This window comes from Stegostoma tigrinum, chromosome 9 (assembly GCF_030684315.1).
Source record: "Stegostoma tigrinum isolate sSteTig4 chromosome 9, sSteTig4.hap1, whole genome shotgun sequence".
Lineage (NCBI taxonomy): Eukaryota > Metazoa > Chordata > Chondrichthyes > Orectolobiformes > Stegostomatidae > Stegostoma > Stegostoma tigrinum.
Window position 1 is genome coordinate 19,460,350 of NC_081362.1, and position 15,625 is coordinate 19,475,974.

Sequence of the window (15,625 nt, forward strand, 5' to 3'; positions counted from 1 at the left end):
ACAGCTACTAAAACTGCTGATGACACAAGCCTGATTTGTGAAGAGGACATAAGGAGTCTGCAAAGGGATATGGGTAAGTTGAAAGTAGATGGTGGTTAATGTGAAAAAATGTGAAAAAATGTGAATTTATCCACTTTGAGGAAGACAAGAACAGCAGCATGTATCGAAATGGAGAGAGATTACGGAACTGAGGTACAGAGGGACCTGGTACATGAATTTCAAAAAGTTAGTACACAGTTATAGAGATGATTAAAAGAGCAAATGGAATGCTGTCATTTATTAAAGAGGAATGTGAAATAAAAGTAAGGTCATTTTATTACAGTTGTACAGGGCATTGGTGAAACCACATTCAGAGGGCTGAGTACAGATTCAGTCTCTTTTTTTTTGAAAATTGCATTTGAAGCAGCTTAAAAAGGTTTAAAAACCAAAAGAACTATGAATGTTGTAAATCAGGAACAAAAGTAAAGTTGCTGGAAAAGTTCAGCAAGTCCAGCATCTGTGAAAAAAAAACAGGTTTAACATTTCAGGTCCGGTGACCCTTCCTCAGAAGTGATGGTGGCTGGGAAAATGTCAGTGTATATGCAGAAAAAAGGGGAATGGGATGGGGTAGGGAATAAATGATAGGATTGACCCCAAAGAGAGAGAAGAACAGTTGGGCAGACAAAGAGTTGATAACGATCAGGCTGGGAGGGTGAATAGTTGTTAATGGGGTCTATTAGTGACTAATAACAGATAGTGTGTAATGGCAGGCTATGTGGTAACAAGGCCTGGTGTGTGAGGCCTGCTGGGACGTGGGAGAGTTTAGGCCCTAAAATTATTGAACTCGTTATTGAGTCTGGAGGGCTGTCCAAGCGGAAAATGAGGTACTGTTCTTCCAGCTTAAATTGAGCTTTGCTAGAACACTGCAGCAAGCCAGAGACAGACATGTTGGCCAGGGAACAGGGTGGTGCATTAAAGTGGCAGGCAACGGTTGGTTCAGCGAGCAGGACTTAGATGTTCTTGCAAAGGCTGAGCGCCAACTCTCCACCTTCCCCTGGACCATGACACCTCAGGCCATTGTATCTATTATGGTAACTGACCTAGTGATCACCCCCATTCTGCTTCCAAGCTGGTAGTCCCCTAGCTCACTTCTACCTCGTCCCAAAAATCCACCAGCAGGACTGTCCGGAGAGACCCATTGTTTCAGCCTGCTCCTGCCCCACAGAACTCATCTCTTCTTAGCTTGACTCAGTCTTCTCTCCTGGGTCTAATCCCTGCCCACATACATCTGTGATTCCTCTAATGCCTTACACCGATTTCAAAACTTCCAGTTTACCAGCTCTAGCCACCTCCTCTTTACCATGGACATGCAATCCCTTTATATGCCCATTCCCCACCAGGAAGGTCTTAGGGTTCTCTGCTTCCTGGAGCAAAGACCCAAACCATCCCCACCCACCACCACCCTCCTCTGCTTAGCCAAGCTCATTCTCACCCTCACCCTCACCAACTTCTCTTTCAACTCATCCCGCCCCCTTCACCTATCCGTCCTCCCGGACTGACCTATCTCCTCCCTACCTCCCCACCCATACTCTCCTCTCCACCTATCTTCTCCTCTATCTATCTTCAGTCAGCCTCCCCCTCTCTATTTATTTCAGAATCGTCTCCCCATCCCCCTTTTCTGATGAAGGGTCTAGGCCTGATATGTCAGCATTGCTGCTCCTGAGGTGCTGTTTGGCCTGTGTTCATCCAGCCCCACACTTTGTTATCTTGGATTCTCCAGCATCTGCAGTTCCCATTATCTCTTTCAACTCCTCTCATTTTCTTCAGGGAAGAGGGGTTGCCATGGCTACCCACATGGGGCCCTAATTATGCCCATCTCTTCAAAGGGTACATGGAACATTCCTTGTTCCAGTCCTATTCCAGCCCCCACCCACAAATCTTTCTCCGATACATTGATGCTGCTTCCCTCTCTTATTTGGAATTGGAAAACTTCAATTTTGCCTCCGATTTCCACCCTGCCTTCACTTTCACCTGGCCCATCTCTGACTCCTCCCTTCTCTTCCTTGACATTTCTGCTTCCATTTCTGGGGATAGACTGGCCATTAATATCCATTACAAACCCACTAACTCCCACAGCTACCTGGACTATACACCCTCACACCCCACTTCCTGTAAAGACTCCATCCCATCCTCTCAGTTCCTCCGTCTCCATTGTATATGTTCAGATGAGGCCAACTTTGACAAGGGAGCCTCCAAAATTTCCACCTTCTTCCTCAACCAAGGGCTCCCCAGCTCCATTGTCGACAGGGCCCTCAACCAGGTCTGGCCCATCTCCCACACTTCTGTCCTCACCCCTTCTCTTCCCTCCCGCAACAGCAACAGGGTTCCCCTTATCCTCACCTACCATCCCACCAGCATCCACATCCAGAAGATCATCAGATGCCACTTCTGCCACATCCAGCAAGATGCCACCATCAGACACATATTCTCCTCCCCTCCCTTGTCCGCCTTCCGCAGGGACCATTCCCTCCAAGACACTTCCTTCACCCCCAACACATTCCCACAGCCCTACGGCACCTTTCGCTAAAACTGCGAAGGTGCAACACCTGCCCATTTACCTCCTTCCCCCCAGTATCCAAGGGCCCAAACATACCTTCAAGGAGAAGCAACACTTCATCTACACTTCCCAGAATCTAGTATACTGCATTTGCTGCTCACAATGTGGTCTCCTCTACATTGGGGAAACAAAGTGTAGACTGGGTGACCGCTTCGCAGAACATCTACATTCTGCTTGCAAAAAGGTCTATGCCCAAAATGTCAGCTTTTGTGCTCCTGAGATGCTGCTTGGCCTGCTGTGTTCATCCAGCTTCACACTTGGTTATCCTGAACTACCTGTTGCCTGCCACTTTAACACATCACCCTACTCCCTGGCTAACATCTCTGTCTTTGGCTTGCTGCAGTGTTCTAGCGAAGCTCAACATGAGCTGGAAGAGCAACACCTCATTTTCTATTTGGGGGCCCTGTAGCCCTCCAGACTCAATATCGAGTTCAATAATTTTAGGGACTAAACTCTCCCATGTCCCAGCACCCTACCACACACACCAGGCCCTGTTACCACATAGCCTGCCATTACATACTTGTTATTCGTCACTAATAGTCCCCATTAACAACTATTCACCCTCCCACCCTGATCGTTATCAACTCTTTGTCTGCCCAACTGTTCTTCTCTCTTTGGACTCTCTCCTATCATTTACTTCCTAACCCATTCCATTCCCCTTCTTTCTGCATAAAAGCTGACATTTTCCCAGCCACCATCAGTTCTGAGGACAGGTCACTGAACCTGAAACGTTAACTCTGTCTTTGTTCACAGATGCTGCCAGACATGCTGAGCTTTTCTAGCAGTTTTGCTTTTGTTAAAAAGGTTTAGTTAGCCCCTTTGTCCTTTGAACTGGTTATCTTACAAGGAAAAGTTGGGCCTGTATTCATTACGGTTTAGAAGAATGAAATCCTGAGGAAACTCTATAGGATGGTTGCTGAAAGGATATTGTCCCTTATGGGAGAAAACAAGACTAGGGAATATAGCTTATAAAGAAGGGATCTTCCATTTAAAACAGATGTGAAACAAGACTATAAAAGAAACTGCTGAAGAAGGGTCAATGGATTGAAACATTAACTTTGATTTGTCCCTGCAGATGCTGCCAGACCTACTAAGTTTTTCCAGCAATTTCTCTTTGGGTTTTGTTTCTGATTTCCAGCATTTGCCATTGTTTCAGTTTTTGGGGGAATAATTTGTCTTTCTCGTGGAATATTGTGGAACTCCCTTCCCCAGAGAATAGTAGAGGCAGGGTCTTTGAATGTGTTTAAGATAGAGGTACTTCTTTAAAAATTATCTAGGGAGTCAAAGAGGATCAGAGTTAGGTAGGAATGTGAAGCATGCTTGAAGGGCCAAATGACCTCATCCCATAGCAGTTTATTTTCTGAATGAAAGTGGGCAGCCAGATTTGCAGAGGTCAGTTCACTTGTATGTTGCTATTAGGAAGAATGAGGTGAAAGACAAGATCCTGAGGGTCACAAGTGTATACCAGAAGGATGTTTCCCTTACAGAAAAGATTAAAATAGGGGTCACAGTTAAAAAGCAAGGAGTCTCCTATTTAAGTTGGAAATGTTACCCCCCCCCCCCCCCCCACCCCTTCCCCTCAGTGGGTTGTATCTTTTTGGAATTATCTTCCTTAAAAAGCAGCAGGAGGCAGAATTATTTAATACTTTTAAGTCAGTCAAATGTTATCAGTAGTAGGCAAGTGAAGTTTAGGTCACAATCAGAGCAGAGATGATTTAATCAAATAGCAAAAAGAGGTTTGAGGCGTCAAATTTATTTCTGCACCTAATTTGTGCTGAGGAGGGATTCCTCTTCCACAGGTCCATATAGAATCCCTACAATGTGGAAACATACCATTCAGCCCAAGACTCCAAAAAGCATCCCACCAGACTCACCTTCCTATCCTATCTGTGTGACCTTGCATTTTCCATTGCCAATCCACTTAACCTGCGCATCTTTGAACTGTGGGAGAAAACCCACACAGACATGGGGAGAATGTTCAAACTCCACAAAGACAGTCACAAGAGGGTGGAACTGAATCGGGGTTCCTGGCGCTGTGAGGCAGTCATGCTACCCACTGAGTCACCACACCATCCTGAAAGGTGAAAACACGTAAATCCTTTGTGAAATGAAATTGTGGTCCAATTCTGTCTTTTTCATTTCACTTAAGTGTTACATCTCTCTAGTATCAAATAATACTGGTACCAGCAAACAGAGAATGGATTACCCATAAATGAATCTAATAACTTTATTAACGTCCTTCAGAAAGGAAGCATGGAATCCTTACCCATTATGTTCACCGTAGGATTAGGAACATCAACACAACTTTTATCTGCTTTCATTCAGTTGTGAATCACCACATTCTTAGAGCAACTAGGGAATGGGTAATGAATAACCATTTTGTCAGAACGCCATTGTAAAGAGGTTTTTTTAAAATCAGTCTTGTAAGTTCCCAGTGCCCTTCGTAATTCCAATGGAAACAGACCACCTCTAAGTTTATTCTTGGTCTTAAAATTAGAAAGACATAAAGTCTGTCCTAATATTCCAATCCACCTAATCCAGGAATCTTTCTTGTTGCTTCTATAGTCAGAGTATGCTTCATGAGGTTAGATGCAAAGCAATAAAACTGTACACAATTACTGTGATTGAGGATGCATCAGAATTTAATTTCAATTTAGGTTGAAAAGAAATTATTCCGAGATCATATCCCCTGGGATTTGGAAATGCTCCATAGAAATTGTCTAATCCGCAGTAAGGTCTCTCTCCTTTGTTGTGCTTCCTGCAACTGGCCTACTATTTCGCATTGAATGGAGGCATGTAACACAAAAGGGGATGGCAGGTACTGGTCTAGTAATCTAAAGACTTGAACTAATCTGCTCAAAATTCTACTTCAGCAGCAGGGGGGAAAAAAAATCTGAAATTTGACTAATTAATTAACTTGGAATTAAATGATGGCACCACTAATAATAATTACATGGTAATGAAACCCATCTGGTTCACGATGGAGATTCAGGTGGTTTCTTACCTGGCCTGATCATATGGTTCCAGATCCACAGCAATGAAGTTGATTCTTAACTACAGTCAAATATCCTTGCAAACCACTTATTTCACGGCAAATTAGAAATGACCAACATGAATAATTCTCATTTCTACAGAATAAGTTTAAAAATGTTCCTATGTCAACATTGCCATTATTATGGCTCACTACAACTTGCTCTTTAAAAACTATTATTTTACCAGCTGATCCCACTTATACAACATCTTTCTTTAAAACTAATTATTGGGAATGGGAATCATGGTAAGGCTATTTATTCTTTGACTCTGGCTATCTCAAAAAATGCAATGTAAACAAGGACGGACAATTAAGAGTCAATCATACTAGAGTTGAACTAGAAACAATTATCTCTTTGCAGGAAGTGTTGTGTTCTGCAAAGTTTAACTGGAATTTCCTACATCAGTGACTGCAAGCTGCAAAGCACTTTCAAACATCCTGTGGTCATAACACATAAATAAAGATCAGATCATCTTTTAGTGATTTTGGACAAGAGATAAAATTGGCTAGGGTACCAGGGAAATCTCCACTGTTTTCTTCCAGATGTTCTAGATGTGTCATAGCCACCTGATGGTGTAGGCAGGTATTAATATTTCACCTAAAAGACAGTATTTCTGACACTGTAGCAAAGTACTGCTGATGCTGGAAAATTGATACTGGGGATGGAAGGACTGTCCCATAATGGGAGGTAGGCTCAACTGGGCCTGTATTCAAAAGTTTAGAAGGATGATGGGGGACTTCTAATTGAAGTACATAAAATTCTAACGGGACTGGGCTTTACAGCTGCAGAGATGTTTTCATTGGTTCAGGAGTCCAAAGCCAGGGTACAGAGTTTCAGAGGGGGTAGACTATTTATGACTCAGATGAGGAAAAGTTTCTTCATTCAAGGGGTAATGAACCTGTGGAATTCCCTACCACAGAAGGCTATGGATGGCAAGTCACTGAATATATTCAAGGAAGAAATAGATTTTAAAGCCAAGGGTTAATGAGAAGAAAATGGAAATATGGAATTAAGATAGAGGTTCAGCCACAACCAGATTGAATGGCCTAACAGGCTGGAAGGGCCAAATGACCTACTCCTTCTCTGTGTTTCTACAGCGTCAGCTTGGCTGATAAAGCCAGTATTTGCTGCTAATCCCTAATTAGGCTTAAATGGCTTGCTGAACCATTTCAGACAGCATTATGAATCAAACATATTGCTGTGGGCCTGGAGTCACACATACGCCAGACCATGCAAAGGCATTGGTGAACCAGATACAGTTGTACAACAATGGTTATGTGATCGCCATTAATTCCAGATTTCAAACTTTATCACCTACTACCAAATTCAAACTTCACTATCTGCCATGGCAGGATTTGAAACCATGTCCTTAGAACATTAACCTGAGGTTCTGGATTTACAGTCTGGTGACATTACCACTTTGTCGCCACTTCCCCTGTCTCAACTCCCTTAATAATTACCTCCCCTCTCCACCCCCTCATTTATTCTAACTTATCTCACTGAACTTACAGAACTCCATTCTCTCAGGTCCAACAGTAATATTCTCAAGACCTGCTGACAACGATAGTTATTTGGCAAACCAACCTCCAGAATACAAGGCCAACTCCAACATTTGCTTCTAAATGAACTATAATACCATCCCCCACAAAATATCAATCTATTACTTCCAAGATTATCACTTGTCTCTTGTGGAGATCTTTCCTATACAGCCTCCAATCCCATAAGCCCTCAAACGAAATTCTACATATAGGGCATTGATGGGCAACCCATTGTTTCACCTATTCCTGTCCTCTCCGTATGTCCATTTTCTTCCGACCTACATTGGAGTGTTCTGGTGAACAGTCAGAAGTCTAAAACATTTTACTCTTCTTTATCTCAATGGGTGCTACAAGAATATTTCCAGCCTTCACTCTGTAGTCTTAGTCAATATTTCTGGCGTATGTACTAGATTATGTACTCAAGTTTATGAAATATGGCTTAGTGTGACAGCCTTCTAACTTAGAACATGGGTATTATTAAACTATGCTTCACATAGAAATGTAAGGGCTTGAGAGAAAGTCTGACACCCCACTAGGAATATTGAGCTGAAAGGGCATTAAAATGACCCATGCATTTCTCCAGAATTTGACTGACGCCAAAAGGAGAGGGAAAACTAATTATTTCAGATCTGTTCCAAATGCCTGCTCCTTTACTGAAATTATGTCTTAATGCAAACATAACTGTGAGACTATAATCCTTACATTAGATGCGTTTCCATTCTTGGCATTCCACAAACAACTGGTGCTGCATCATTAAACAAAAACACAGAAGAATAAGCTTCTCATTTCAGCATGGTCATCTTTTTTAATGAGCAATGTAAAACAAACATGCTGCAGTCTTACAAATCTAGATGCCTAGTCTTAATGACTAGAAATACAATCTTGCAATGTCCTATCAACAGTCTCGTAAAGACAGGATAAAGAACTCAACTGAAATCATTTAGGGAATGTGTTCAGTGATCTTTTCTCTCTGTTTCAGGTTATAATTTATACATTTACAGTAACTAAACTTTAAGTTGTGACAAGTCTAACCATCTTCAGCACAGGTACTCTGCTGATTAAAAAAAAAAATTTGGATTCAATTTATAACACAGAATCGCATTATTCCATGACTTGTTTACAGCTGGACATACAACTAAAAAACATTATCAACTGTTTTCATTCGTTCTTCTATTCACATGACTAGTAGTGCTGCCTGAAGAAGAGTTTTGGAACAGTGAAGAATTTTTCAAAATCATTGCAAAGATAAGTAGTAACTAGGAATAACCTATTGTATTTGAACAAAAAAAAATGGCCAGTCTGATCCATCACCGACTATACCAGCTATAGGTATGACCTCTTACAAAGTTAAAATATTTCAGCAGCCAACTTGTAGGAACCTGAATATGACAGCTTCTGTTTTGTACCTGTACATCTTTATAAATGAGGTAGCCTTGAATGCTACAATCAAAACAGTACAGAGGCAAATTTTGATCAGGTCCATTCAATCCATCAAATCATTGTAGCATGATGTAAATTCTATCTTAAACATTACCCTCTGATTGCCATTTAAGAAGCATTAAATCTCTTTCAAAACTGTGAGCAATTTCATTTGATAGTATTTCAACTGTTTAAAGACAATGGACTGTGAATGTTCTATCTTCATTTGACAGTCTATTCCACATGCTTACATTCATGCGGCAGTTGTGGGACTGGTTCAAGAATGAAGGGGAAATACCTCTGCCAAATTTTTAATCTCTGAAACTACATTGTTGGGTAGAGAAAGTACTGAAAGGTTAACAGGTCGAGCTATCTACCAATATCTGTCTATTAATGTTCTAGTCATCATTTGACACGTAAATTAAGCTTGTTTGTTTTTTCACCTGGACAACAATTTCCTGGTGTCATTCTCCAATTAAAAATTACAAATCATGATTCATGAATCCTCCCTAACTGATCGAACACTAAAGCTCAATGAAACTGAACCTAAATCTGTCCCATTATTAAACAGAAGAATGAGAAACACCACAGACAGAATCAGCATTTTAAACTTTCAGTACCTTCCAAAGTCCATAACATCTGTTGCATCACATTACAGAAATTCACAAAATTGGTTGATATGATTGCCGTACTTTCGAAAGTAGATAGTGATAGGCTTAGTGGAATGTATTAATTTCGTGAATTTTTATTAACCCAACCTCAGACAACCAATTGGTTGATATTGAACAAAATTGCAAATACTTCCTCATTGTCTAGTTTCACAAATCATTGAGGAAACTAGCTGATATTTAAAGGACAAATAAGAAAAATTAAGTCTTGAACATTCATGTTTATGATCTTCAAAGCATGGCAACCATTTGAAATGCATTTTGATTAAATATCAGATGGCGGGATGTTTTGAATTAGCTTTTATAGATTGATCTTCGACAAAAATCCTTTCATTCTAGGCCAAACATGTTAAACCTTGTTGAGATTCAGCCGGCAGAGGAAGGAGGAATAAATGGAGCCAAGGTACAGGTAACCATCATGCTCAGCTGCCTCACTAACTGCTGGCACCACCACTCCATGGGGATCATGGAAACTCCTCCTGATGGATCCATCCTCATTTAGCTCCAATACAAGGCCATACTTGGGCACAAACTTCATGGTCATCTCCTTACTGAACAGCTAAAAGGGGTACAAATCACAAGGTCAAACACAGTGAGGACTGTCAAGCATTTACAAGAGAAAAAGTGGAAGATAACGGTCACTCCTTTCAACCTGGAAGAGCAAACTGTGAATACATTAACATGGGACACAACAACAAAAGAAATATAGAACCAATTTATAAGTATTTAATTCATCCTTGTTAAATATCTCATGAACAAGGATATGAATTAATTCAACATATTTTAGGATAGATATATCTGCCTTGGAAAGAGTGCAGGTCAGACTCATCAAAATTGTGTCGTGCATATAATGTTTAAGTATGGCTGTATTCACTTGCGTTTGGAATATTAAGTGCAAATGAACCATCAAAACAAAATAAAACACGTAATTATTTCATTTCTAACCCTAAAATTCCCCTGTAATACAGTAACACCTCCAATGGCTCCTTAGGCATGGCTTCCCAAAGTGGAGACAGGGACTCCAAGTAGGGTTGCAATCTCTCAGGCAGCAGAAGCCACCTTGGAGCTCTGATTGTGTTATGACACTTATGATACTTCACCAACAAGGCCACTCTCACAGCTTTCCCCAGCCCCACAACCTACGCTTCTCACAAAAGCTGTGACAACATCTAAGCCTTGAAACGCCTGTTTGGGGAAAAAGCTTTGGAAACACTGTCCTGAGGATCAGCAGATAGCTAACTGTAAGCAATCCAAGCTTTGTAGCTGCATCAAGTGAATATGTTGTAGGTAAATTTGCAGAAAAGCAAAAATAGGTGGAGAGGTCGGTTGTGAGGGAGATACAAACAATTTGCAGAGTGATATTGATAGAATCCCTACAGTGTGGAAGCATGCCATTCTACCTATCAGATCCATACCAACCCTTTGAACAGCATCCCAACCAGACCCAGAAAGTGGGCATGAGGAATGTTGATTCTGCTTTGATCTCACTGAAGAGTGGAGCAGCCTTGAGGGCTGAACAGACTATTCCTGTTCCTGTTTCTTTATCATTTCATGGAATGCAGTTCAGAGAAGGATCTTTAGGATCATCCCCTAGATGGATGGACTGTTTTATCAGTGAAGGCTAATTAGACTGGGACTTTACTCTCTGGAGTTTAGAAGAACAAGATCATATTCACAGGCTCAAGCTTGTAATTCAAACTGAAATTCTCACAGCAGTACTGATAAGGTGCTGCACTGAGGGGGCGGGGGTTGCTGCTTTTCAGGTAAAGCATTAAACTGAGACCCCATCTCAGATAAACGTAGTACAATTCAAAGAACAGGGAGATATTGGCCAATATTTAGCACCCAAACAATGTCACTAAAATAGACTACCTGGTCATTACCAGCTTATAATTTGTGGGACATCTATTCACATTGTTTTTTCTGATGTAGTAATATTCAAAATGCTTAATCAGCTGAAAATCTCTTTGGAACATTGAGACATTATATAACTACAACTTTGCTTTCTTTCTTTTATTTATAACTTCGCAACATATCAGAATGTACACTTGGTCACTGTGAGAAATAAGGATGATTAAACTGCCGTGAAAAGAATTACTTAGCTTTGAACAAAAAGACATCTAGTACTGAGCCAAGTGATAAGAAAAGGAGGTGAAGGCCAAGTGGTTAGAAACCAGAATGAAGCGGTCCAAAGCTGCTAGCAGATACCCAGAGGGTGAAAAGGTTAAGCTTTGCACAATAGACATAGTTGAAGCACATGCCTAATGAGAGAATGCATATTAACTTTTACGTCCATGCTTGCGAAGCTGCTTAATTAGCATAACATGCGATGTATGAAGAGGGTGGGACAAGGGAAGTAACGGGAAGACTGTGCACCTTGGAGCTCAGATTGGACGGAGCTAAAAGAGGAGGATCTGGCCGGATAAATGATGTATAAAAAGGGGAGGCTCCCTGACCAGTGGCAACGGGGGGGGGCACCTGATTCTGCAGACTCATAATGAAGCTTAGGTTACTTGTCTCCAAGACTTTGTCTCCACTGACTCTGTGACTGTGAACACGTGAATCTATATCTCACAGTCATTGAATAATTCGGGATGTAAATGTACTGCTCTATACAGCTCACCTCAGCCATAACACTGCTAAATTGCAGTACCACTCACTCTAGAAACAACACCTCCTCCCTTCACCCAAAGGATTAAATTCTGAGTTGGCCAGTTTGCTTTCTTCATACTTGTCCAGGAATACTTACTGGATAGTGCAGCAAGTTGCAAAGGACACTGATATAAATTAGTCAGTGGACAAAATAGTAGTATAACAGGCGTATAACTGGGAAATTGTGAGGTCACAATTAATATAAGGAAGAGAGAATACTTCTGAAATTGCAAGAAGCTGGCAATTGTGGTCGTACAAAGATTTATGGGCCTCTGTACAGAAGGCATTAACAGCTGACAAACTGGGGGGAAATATGATGAAGGTAATCAAGGTTGACCTTTGTTTCAATGGGTTTAGCATACAAAGGGACGGCACTAAGTTACATTTATACAAAGCTCTGATAGAATCCTATTCAGCTTTCAGTTCTGGGCAATGTATTTTAGGATGGATATATCTGTGTGGGAAAGAGTATAACCCAGATGTAACAAAATGATGCTGTGGCTATAATGTTTAAACTATGCTACATAGACAATGTATTTTCTTGCAGGGAATACTGAAGGGTGTGTTCAGAATTTCCACAGAAAAGTTCTGACATTTAAAATACTCATGGATGTTGTATTCCTGTAAGGAAACAAAGACAAGTTAGAAACCGAAACTGAAAAATTGCTCAGCTGAAAGGTTCCATAACATTGCACAAATTTCACAAAAACAGCTAAACTAGGAAGTAACATTTGGATTTCCTGTTCCTTTCTCTTATTATAGAGTTTTTGGTCCGTTGCTGGCTTGTAATGCAGAAAAGTTACAATGAAACATTTCCTACCTTGAAAATCAAATTCTTAAGCCAAGGCCTTGGAGCAAGGAAATCCATCATAGAAAAGCCAGGATTTGGGCGTAGAACTGCCATGCCAACCCAATAGCCTCCTGAACTACTTGGTCTTATATTGTCAGGAAGCCCAGGAAGATTGTCAAAGAATATATCATGTCCTCCTTTTCTTAATCCAGAGATGTGGTATCTAGCAAGGACAGAATTTGAGTGATAAATCATTATGTCTGCAGCCAATTTACATTACTTATCACTTTGTGCTTGTCCATGCTCAACTGGTGCGAATATCACCTGAGAAAAATACCTAAATAACTGTAGGTGCTAGAAATCAAAAACAAAAACAGAAATTGCTGAAAAAAATCAGCAGGTCTTGCAGCATCTATGTAGAGAAAGCAGCGTTAATGTTTCAGGTCCAGGAGAACGAACTGTTGGTGTCAAATACCAAAAAACCTCAAAAATTCTCAAGTTGATGCTAAGACATCATTAGAGAAGATTTAAAATAGTTCTCCATATGGCTTTGTGCTGTACATGACCTAGAAATACTTTGAAGCAGATGCAAAGTTGTTTTCAACAAGTAAGTTTATGGCACATTCAGACTGAACTTACAGCACAGAGACATGCCAATGTATGTACTGAAATGTGCAAGTGTTTCAAAGTACTGACGCATCTTAGGTATCCAAACTAAAGCATAATGGAATCAAACTAACACACCGAATGGCTCCTATAAATTATAAGGATAACATGGAAACACGTCAAACCAATTAAAGCCTAATTGCTCTTGTGGTTAAGCTGACTGGCAGTCTTGTCAGACAGTAGCAAACTGCAGCACTTAGTGCTTACCCCAGTTTAGGGTGTCACCTTATACCTGGTACATGTCAATTATAAGCAATTAAAAGCTTTTCATCTCATTATATCTGAAATAATTGGCAGGAAACTACTGATATTACAGATTTTGTATGCTCAACAGCAATATCAGTTTTTAAACAAAAAAATCAATTTCCTTCACAAGGAAAAGAATAGGATATCACACAGCAATGTGCTCTGTTACAAGTATGACAGACAACAGAAAATGTGCATACTGCACTCTACTGGCAAGAGTCAATACCGGTTTTAAGCAGTAGCTGTACATGACAAGTTCCACTTAATGAACAAACAAATAGTCAATGTATCTTTGTCACAGGTTGTAGTGCAGAGATTAGCTATGGAATGTAAGCTGATTAGAAATGAAAAATGTAATCAATTTCGGCAATGTGATGTGTCACAAAGTACTTAAGCACTTTACAGGGTAAACCTTTAATGTTGCTTCCTTTTCTTTCCTCCCTTCCTCGCAATATCCTGTTAATTCCTAATATTGTATTTTGTCAGGAAGATTAGATCGGTATTTTTTAAAAACTACAATGAGGTAGATATTGGCATAGATAACAAATACTCAATCTTATATATGGTTTGGATAGCCTGAAGGTGGTGAGAGGGTAACTTTCCAAAGCATTTTGCTCCACATCAGCCTAAGAACTTTCTCCAGACTTTTACTTTACCTAGGCGATCACGTAGCCATACCAGGGTTGAAGAAGTTGGAAACATGAAATCATCAGGCTTCAGCCAACCTACAGCAGGGTGGGCTTGATGAGCTGGCTGTTCTTTACTTCCTTGTCAGTTTCAAAATCAACAAAGCAGCACTGCAGGTGTGCCTAACTTCTAAGACTGCAGCAATTTAAGGGAGTAGCTCTCCACCAGCTTCTCCATGGTCGTTAGGAGTGGGCAAGAAGAAAACAACAACAAAAACAGAAGTTGCTGGAAAAGCTCAGCAGGTCTGGCAACATCTATGAAGAAAAAAAAAATCAGAGTTAACATTTCAGGTCTCATGACCCTTTTCTCAGTTAGCAAGGCTTAGCCAGTGATAGCTACCTCACATGAAGGAATAAAACAAAACCAAGAACTAGGAATTAAACTGAAGGTCAAGACCTCAAGAGTTATGACCACTGGGTCATTAATGAAATCATTGCAAATCGGTCCGTGGATAAAAGATCAGGGACATGAACACATGGCCGAAAGTGTGAAATGGAGAAAGGATGTCCATTTGGTTGGATACTGTTACCTGCACTGGGACAGAACTGAACTGTGCAGTTGAAATAAGTTCAACTTGAACCATGTCAACCTGATGACAAGAACAAATAAGGCTGCAGTGGATGCTCTAAACTTGTAAATGGGTGAAGTGTTCGTGGAGTAAAGTTAGTATAAATGATCATTCAAAATGTAACCAAAAAGGAAAAGACTGAGTAACAGTCGGAAATTGTGGTTTAGGTATTTTCAGCAAAATGCAATCAGAAGATATTAAACAATTAATCAAGCAGAGAGAAGTAAGGAAGATATCAGTAAAACATTAGAGCAAAAGGACAGGTTAATGTTTGTCTTAAAAGTGCTCTTTTTACAAGTGCATAAGGAACAAATTAAATTTCAGATGAAAATTCAGTTTTGAGGGTCAATGTGGTAGCCATTGCTGATTCATAGCTGAAACAGTCAGGGTTGGGAAATTTATACAAAGAGATTGAGTAACATCTACCATTAAGAAAGATAACAAAGGACGCGAGAGGTAACCAGTAAGGGAAGATTTGATGGGTAGGATCAATGAATACAAAAGTATACACACACTCACTTGGTAGTAAAGCGCTCCATTGTTGCTGAGAAAGAGTACGTTTGTCAAAGCCTTTTATATCACACTCGTCATGACAATTCAAAAGAAATATGAAGCACGGATAATGACAGTAGTCAGTTAACTGCCAAACTGCTTTGCAATCATTAACAGATATATTCTCCATGGCAATCTCTCTTCGAATTAGAGTCTACTTGTCAACCAATCAGAACTCTCCTCATACAGTAAAAATGTCCTTTGTTACTTC

At 40.4% G+C, this 15,625-nt stretch overlaps 1 protein-coding gene across 3 annotated transcripts in view; it reads right to left on the minus strand.

The window, feature by feature from the left end:
• Positions 1-7,945: 7,945 nt before the first annotated feature.
• Positions 7,946-15,625, minus strand: part of apmap (adipocyte plasma membrane associated protein) — a 58,496-nt gene continuing 50,816 nt past the window's right edge. For all 3 annotated transcript variants that reach the window (XM_059648387.1, XM_048536381.1, XM_048536380.1), the window contains 2 exons: positions 12,726-12,918; positions 7,946-9,812 (listed from right to left, as the gene is read on the minus strand). In XM_059648387.1, the coding sequence (XP_059504370.1) occupies positions 9,603-9,812; positions 12,726-12,918 (403 nt within the window). In that variant the 3' untranslated portion in view covers positions 7,946-9,602. The remainder of the gene's footprint in view (positions 9,813-12,725; positions 12,919-15,625) is intronic.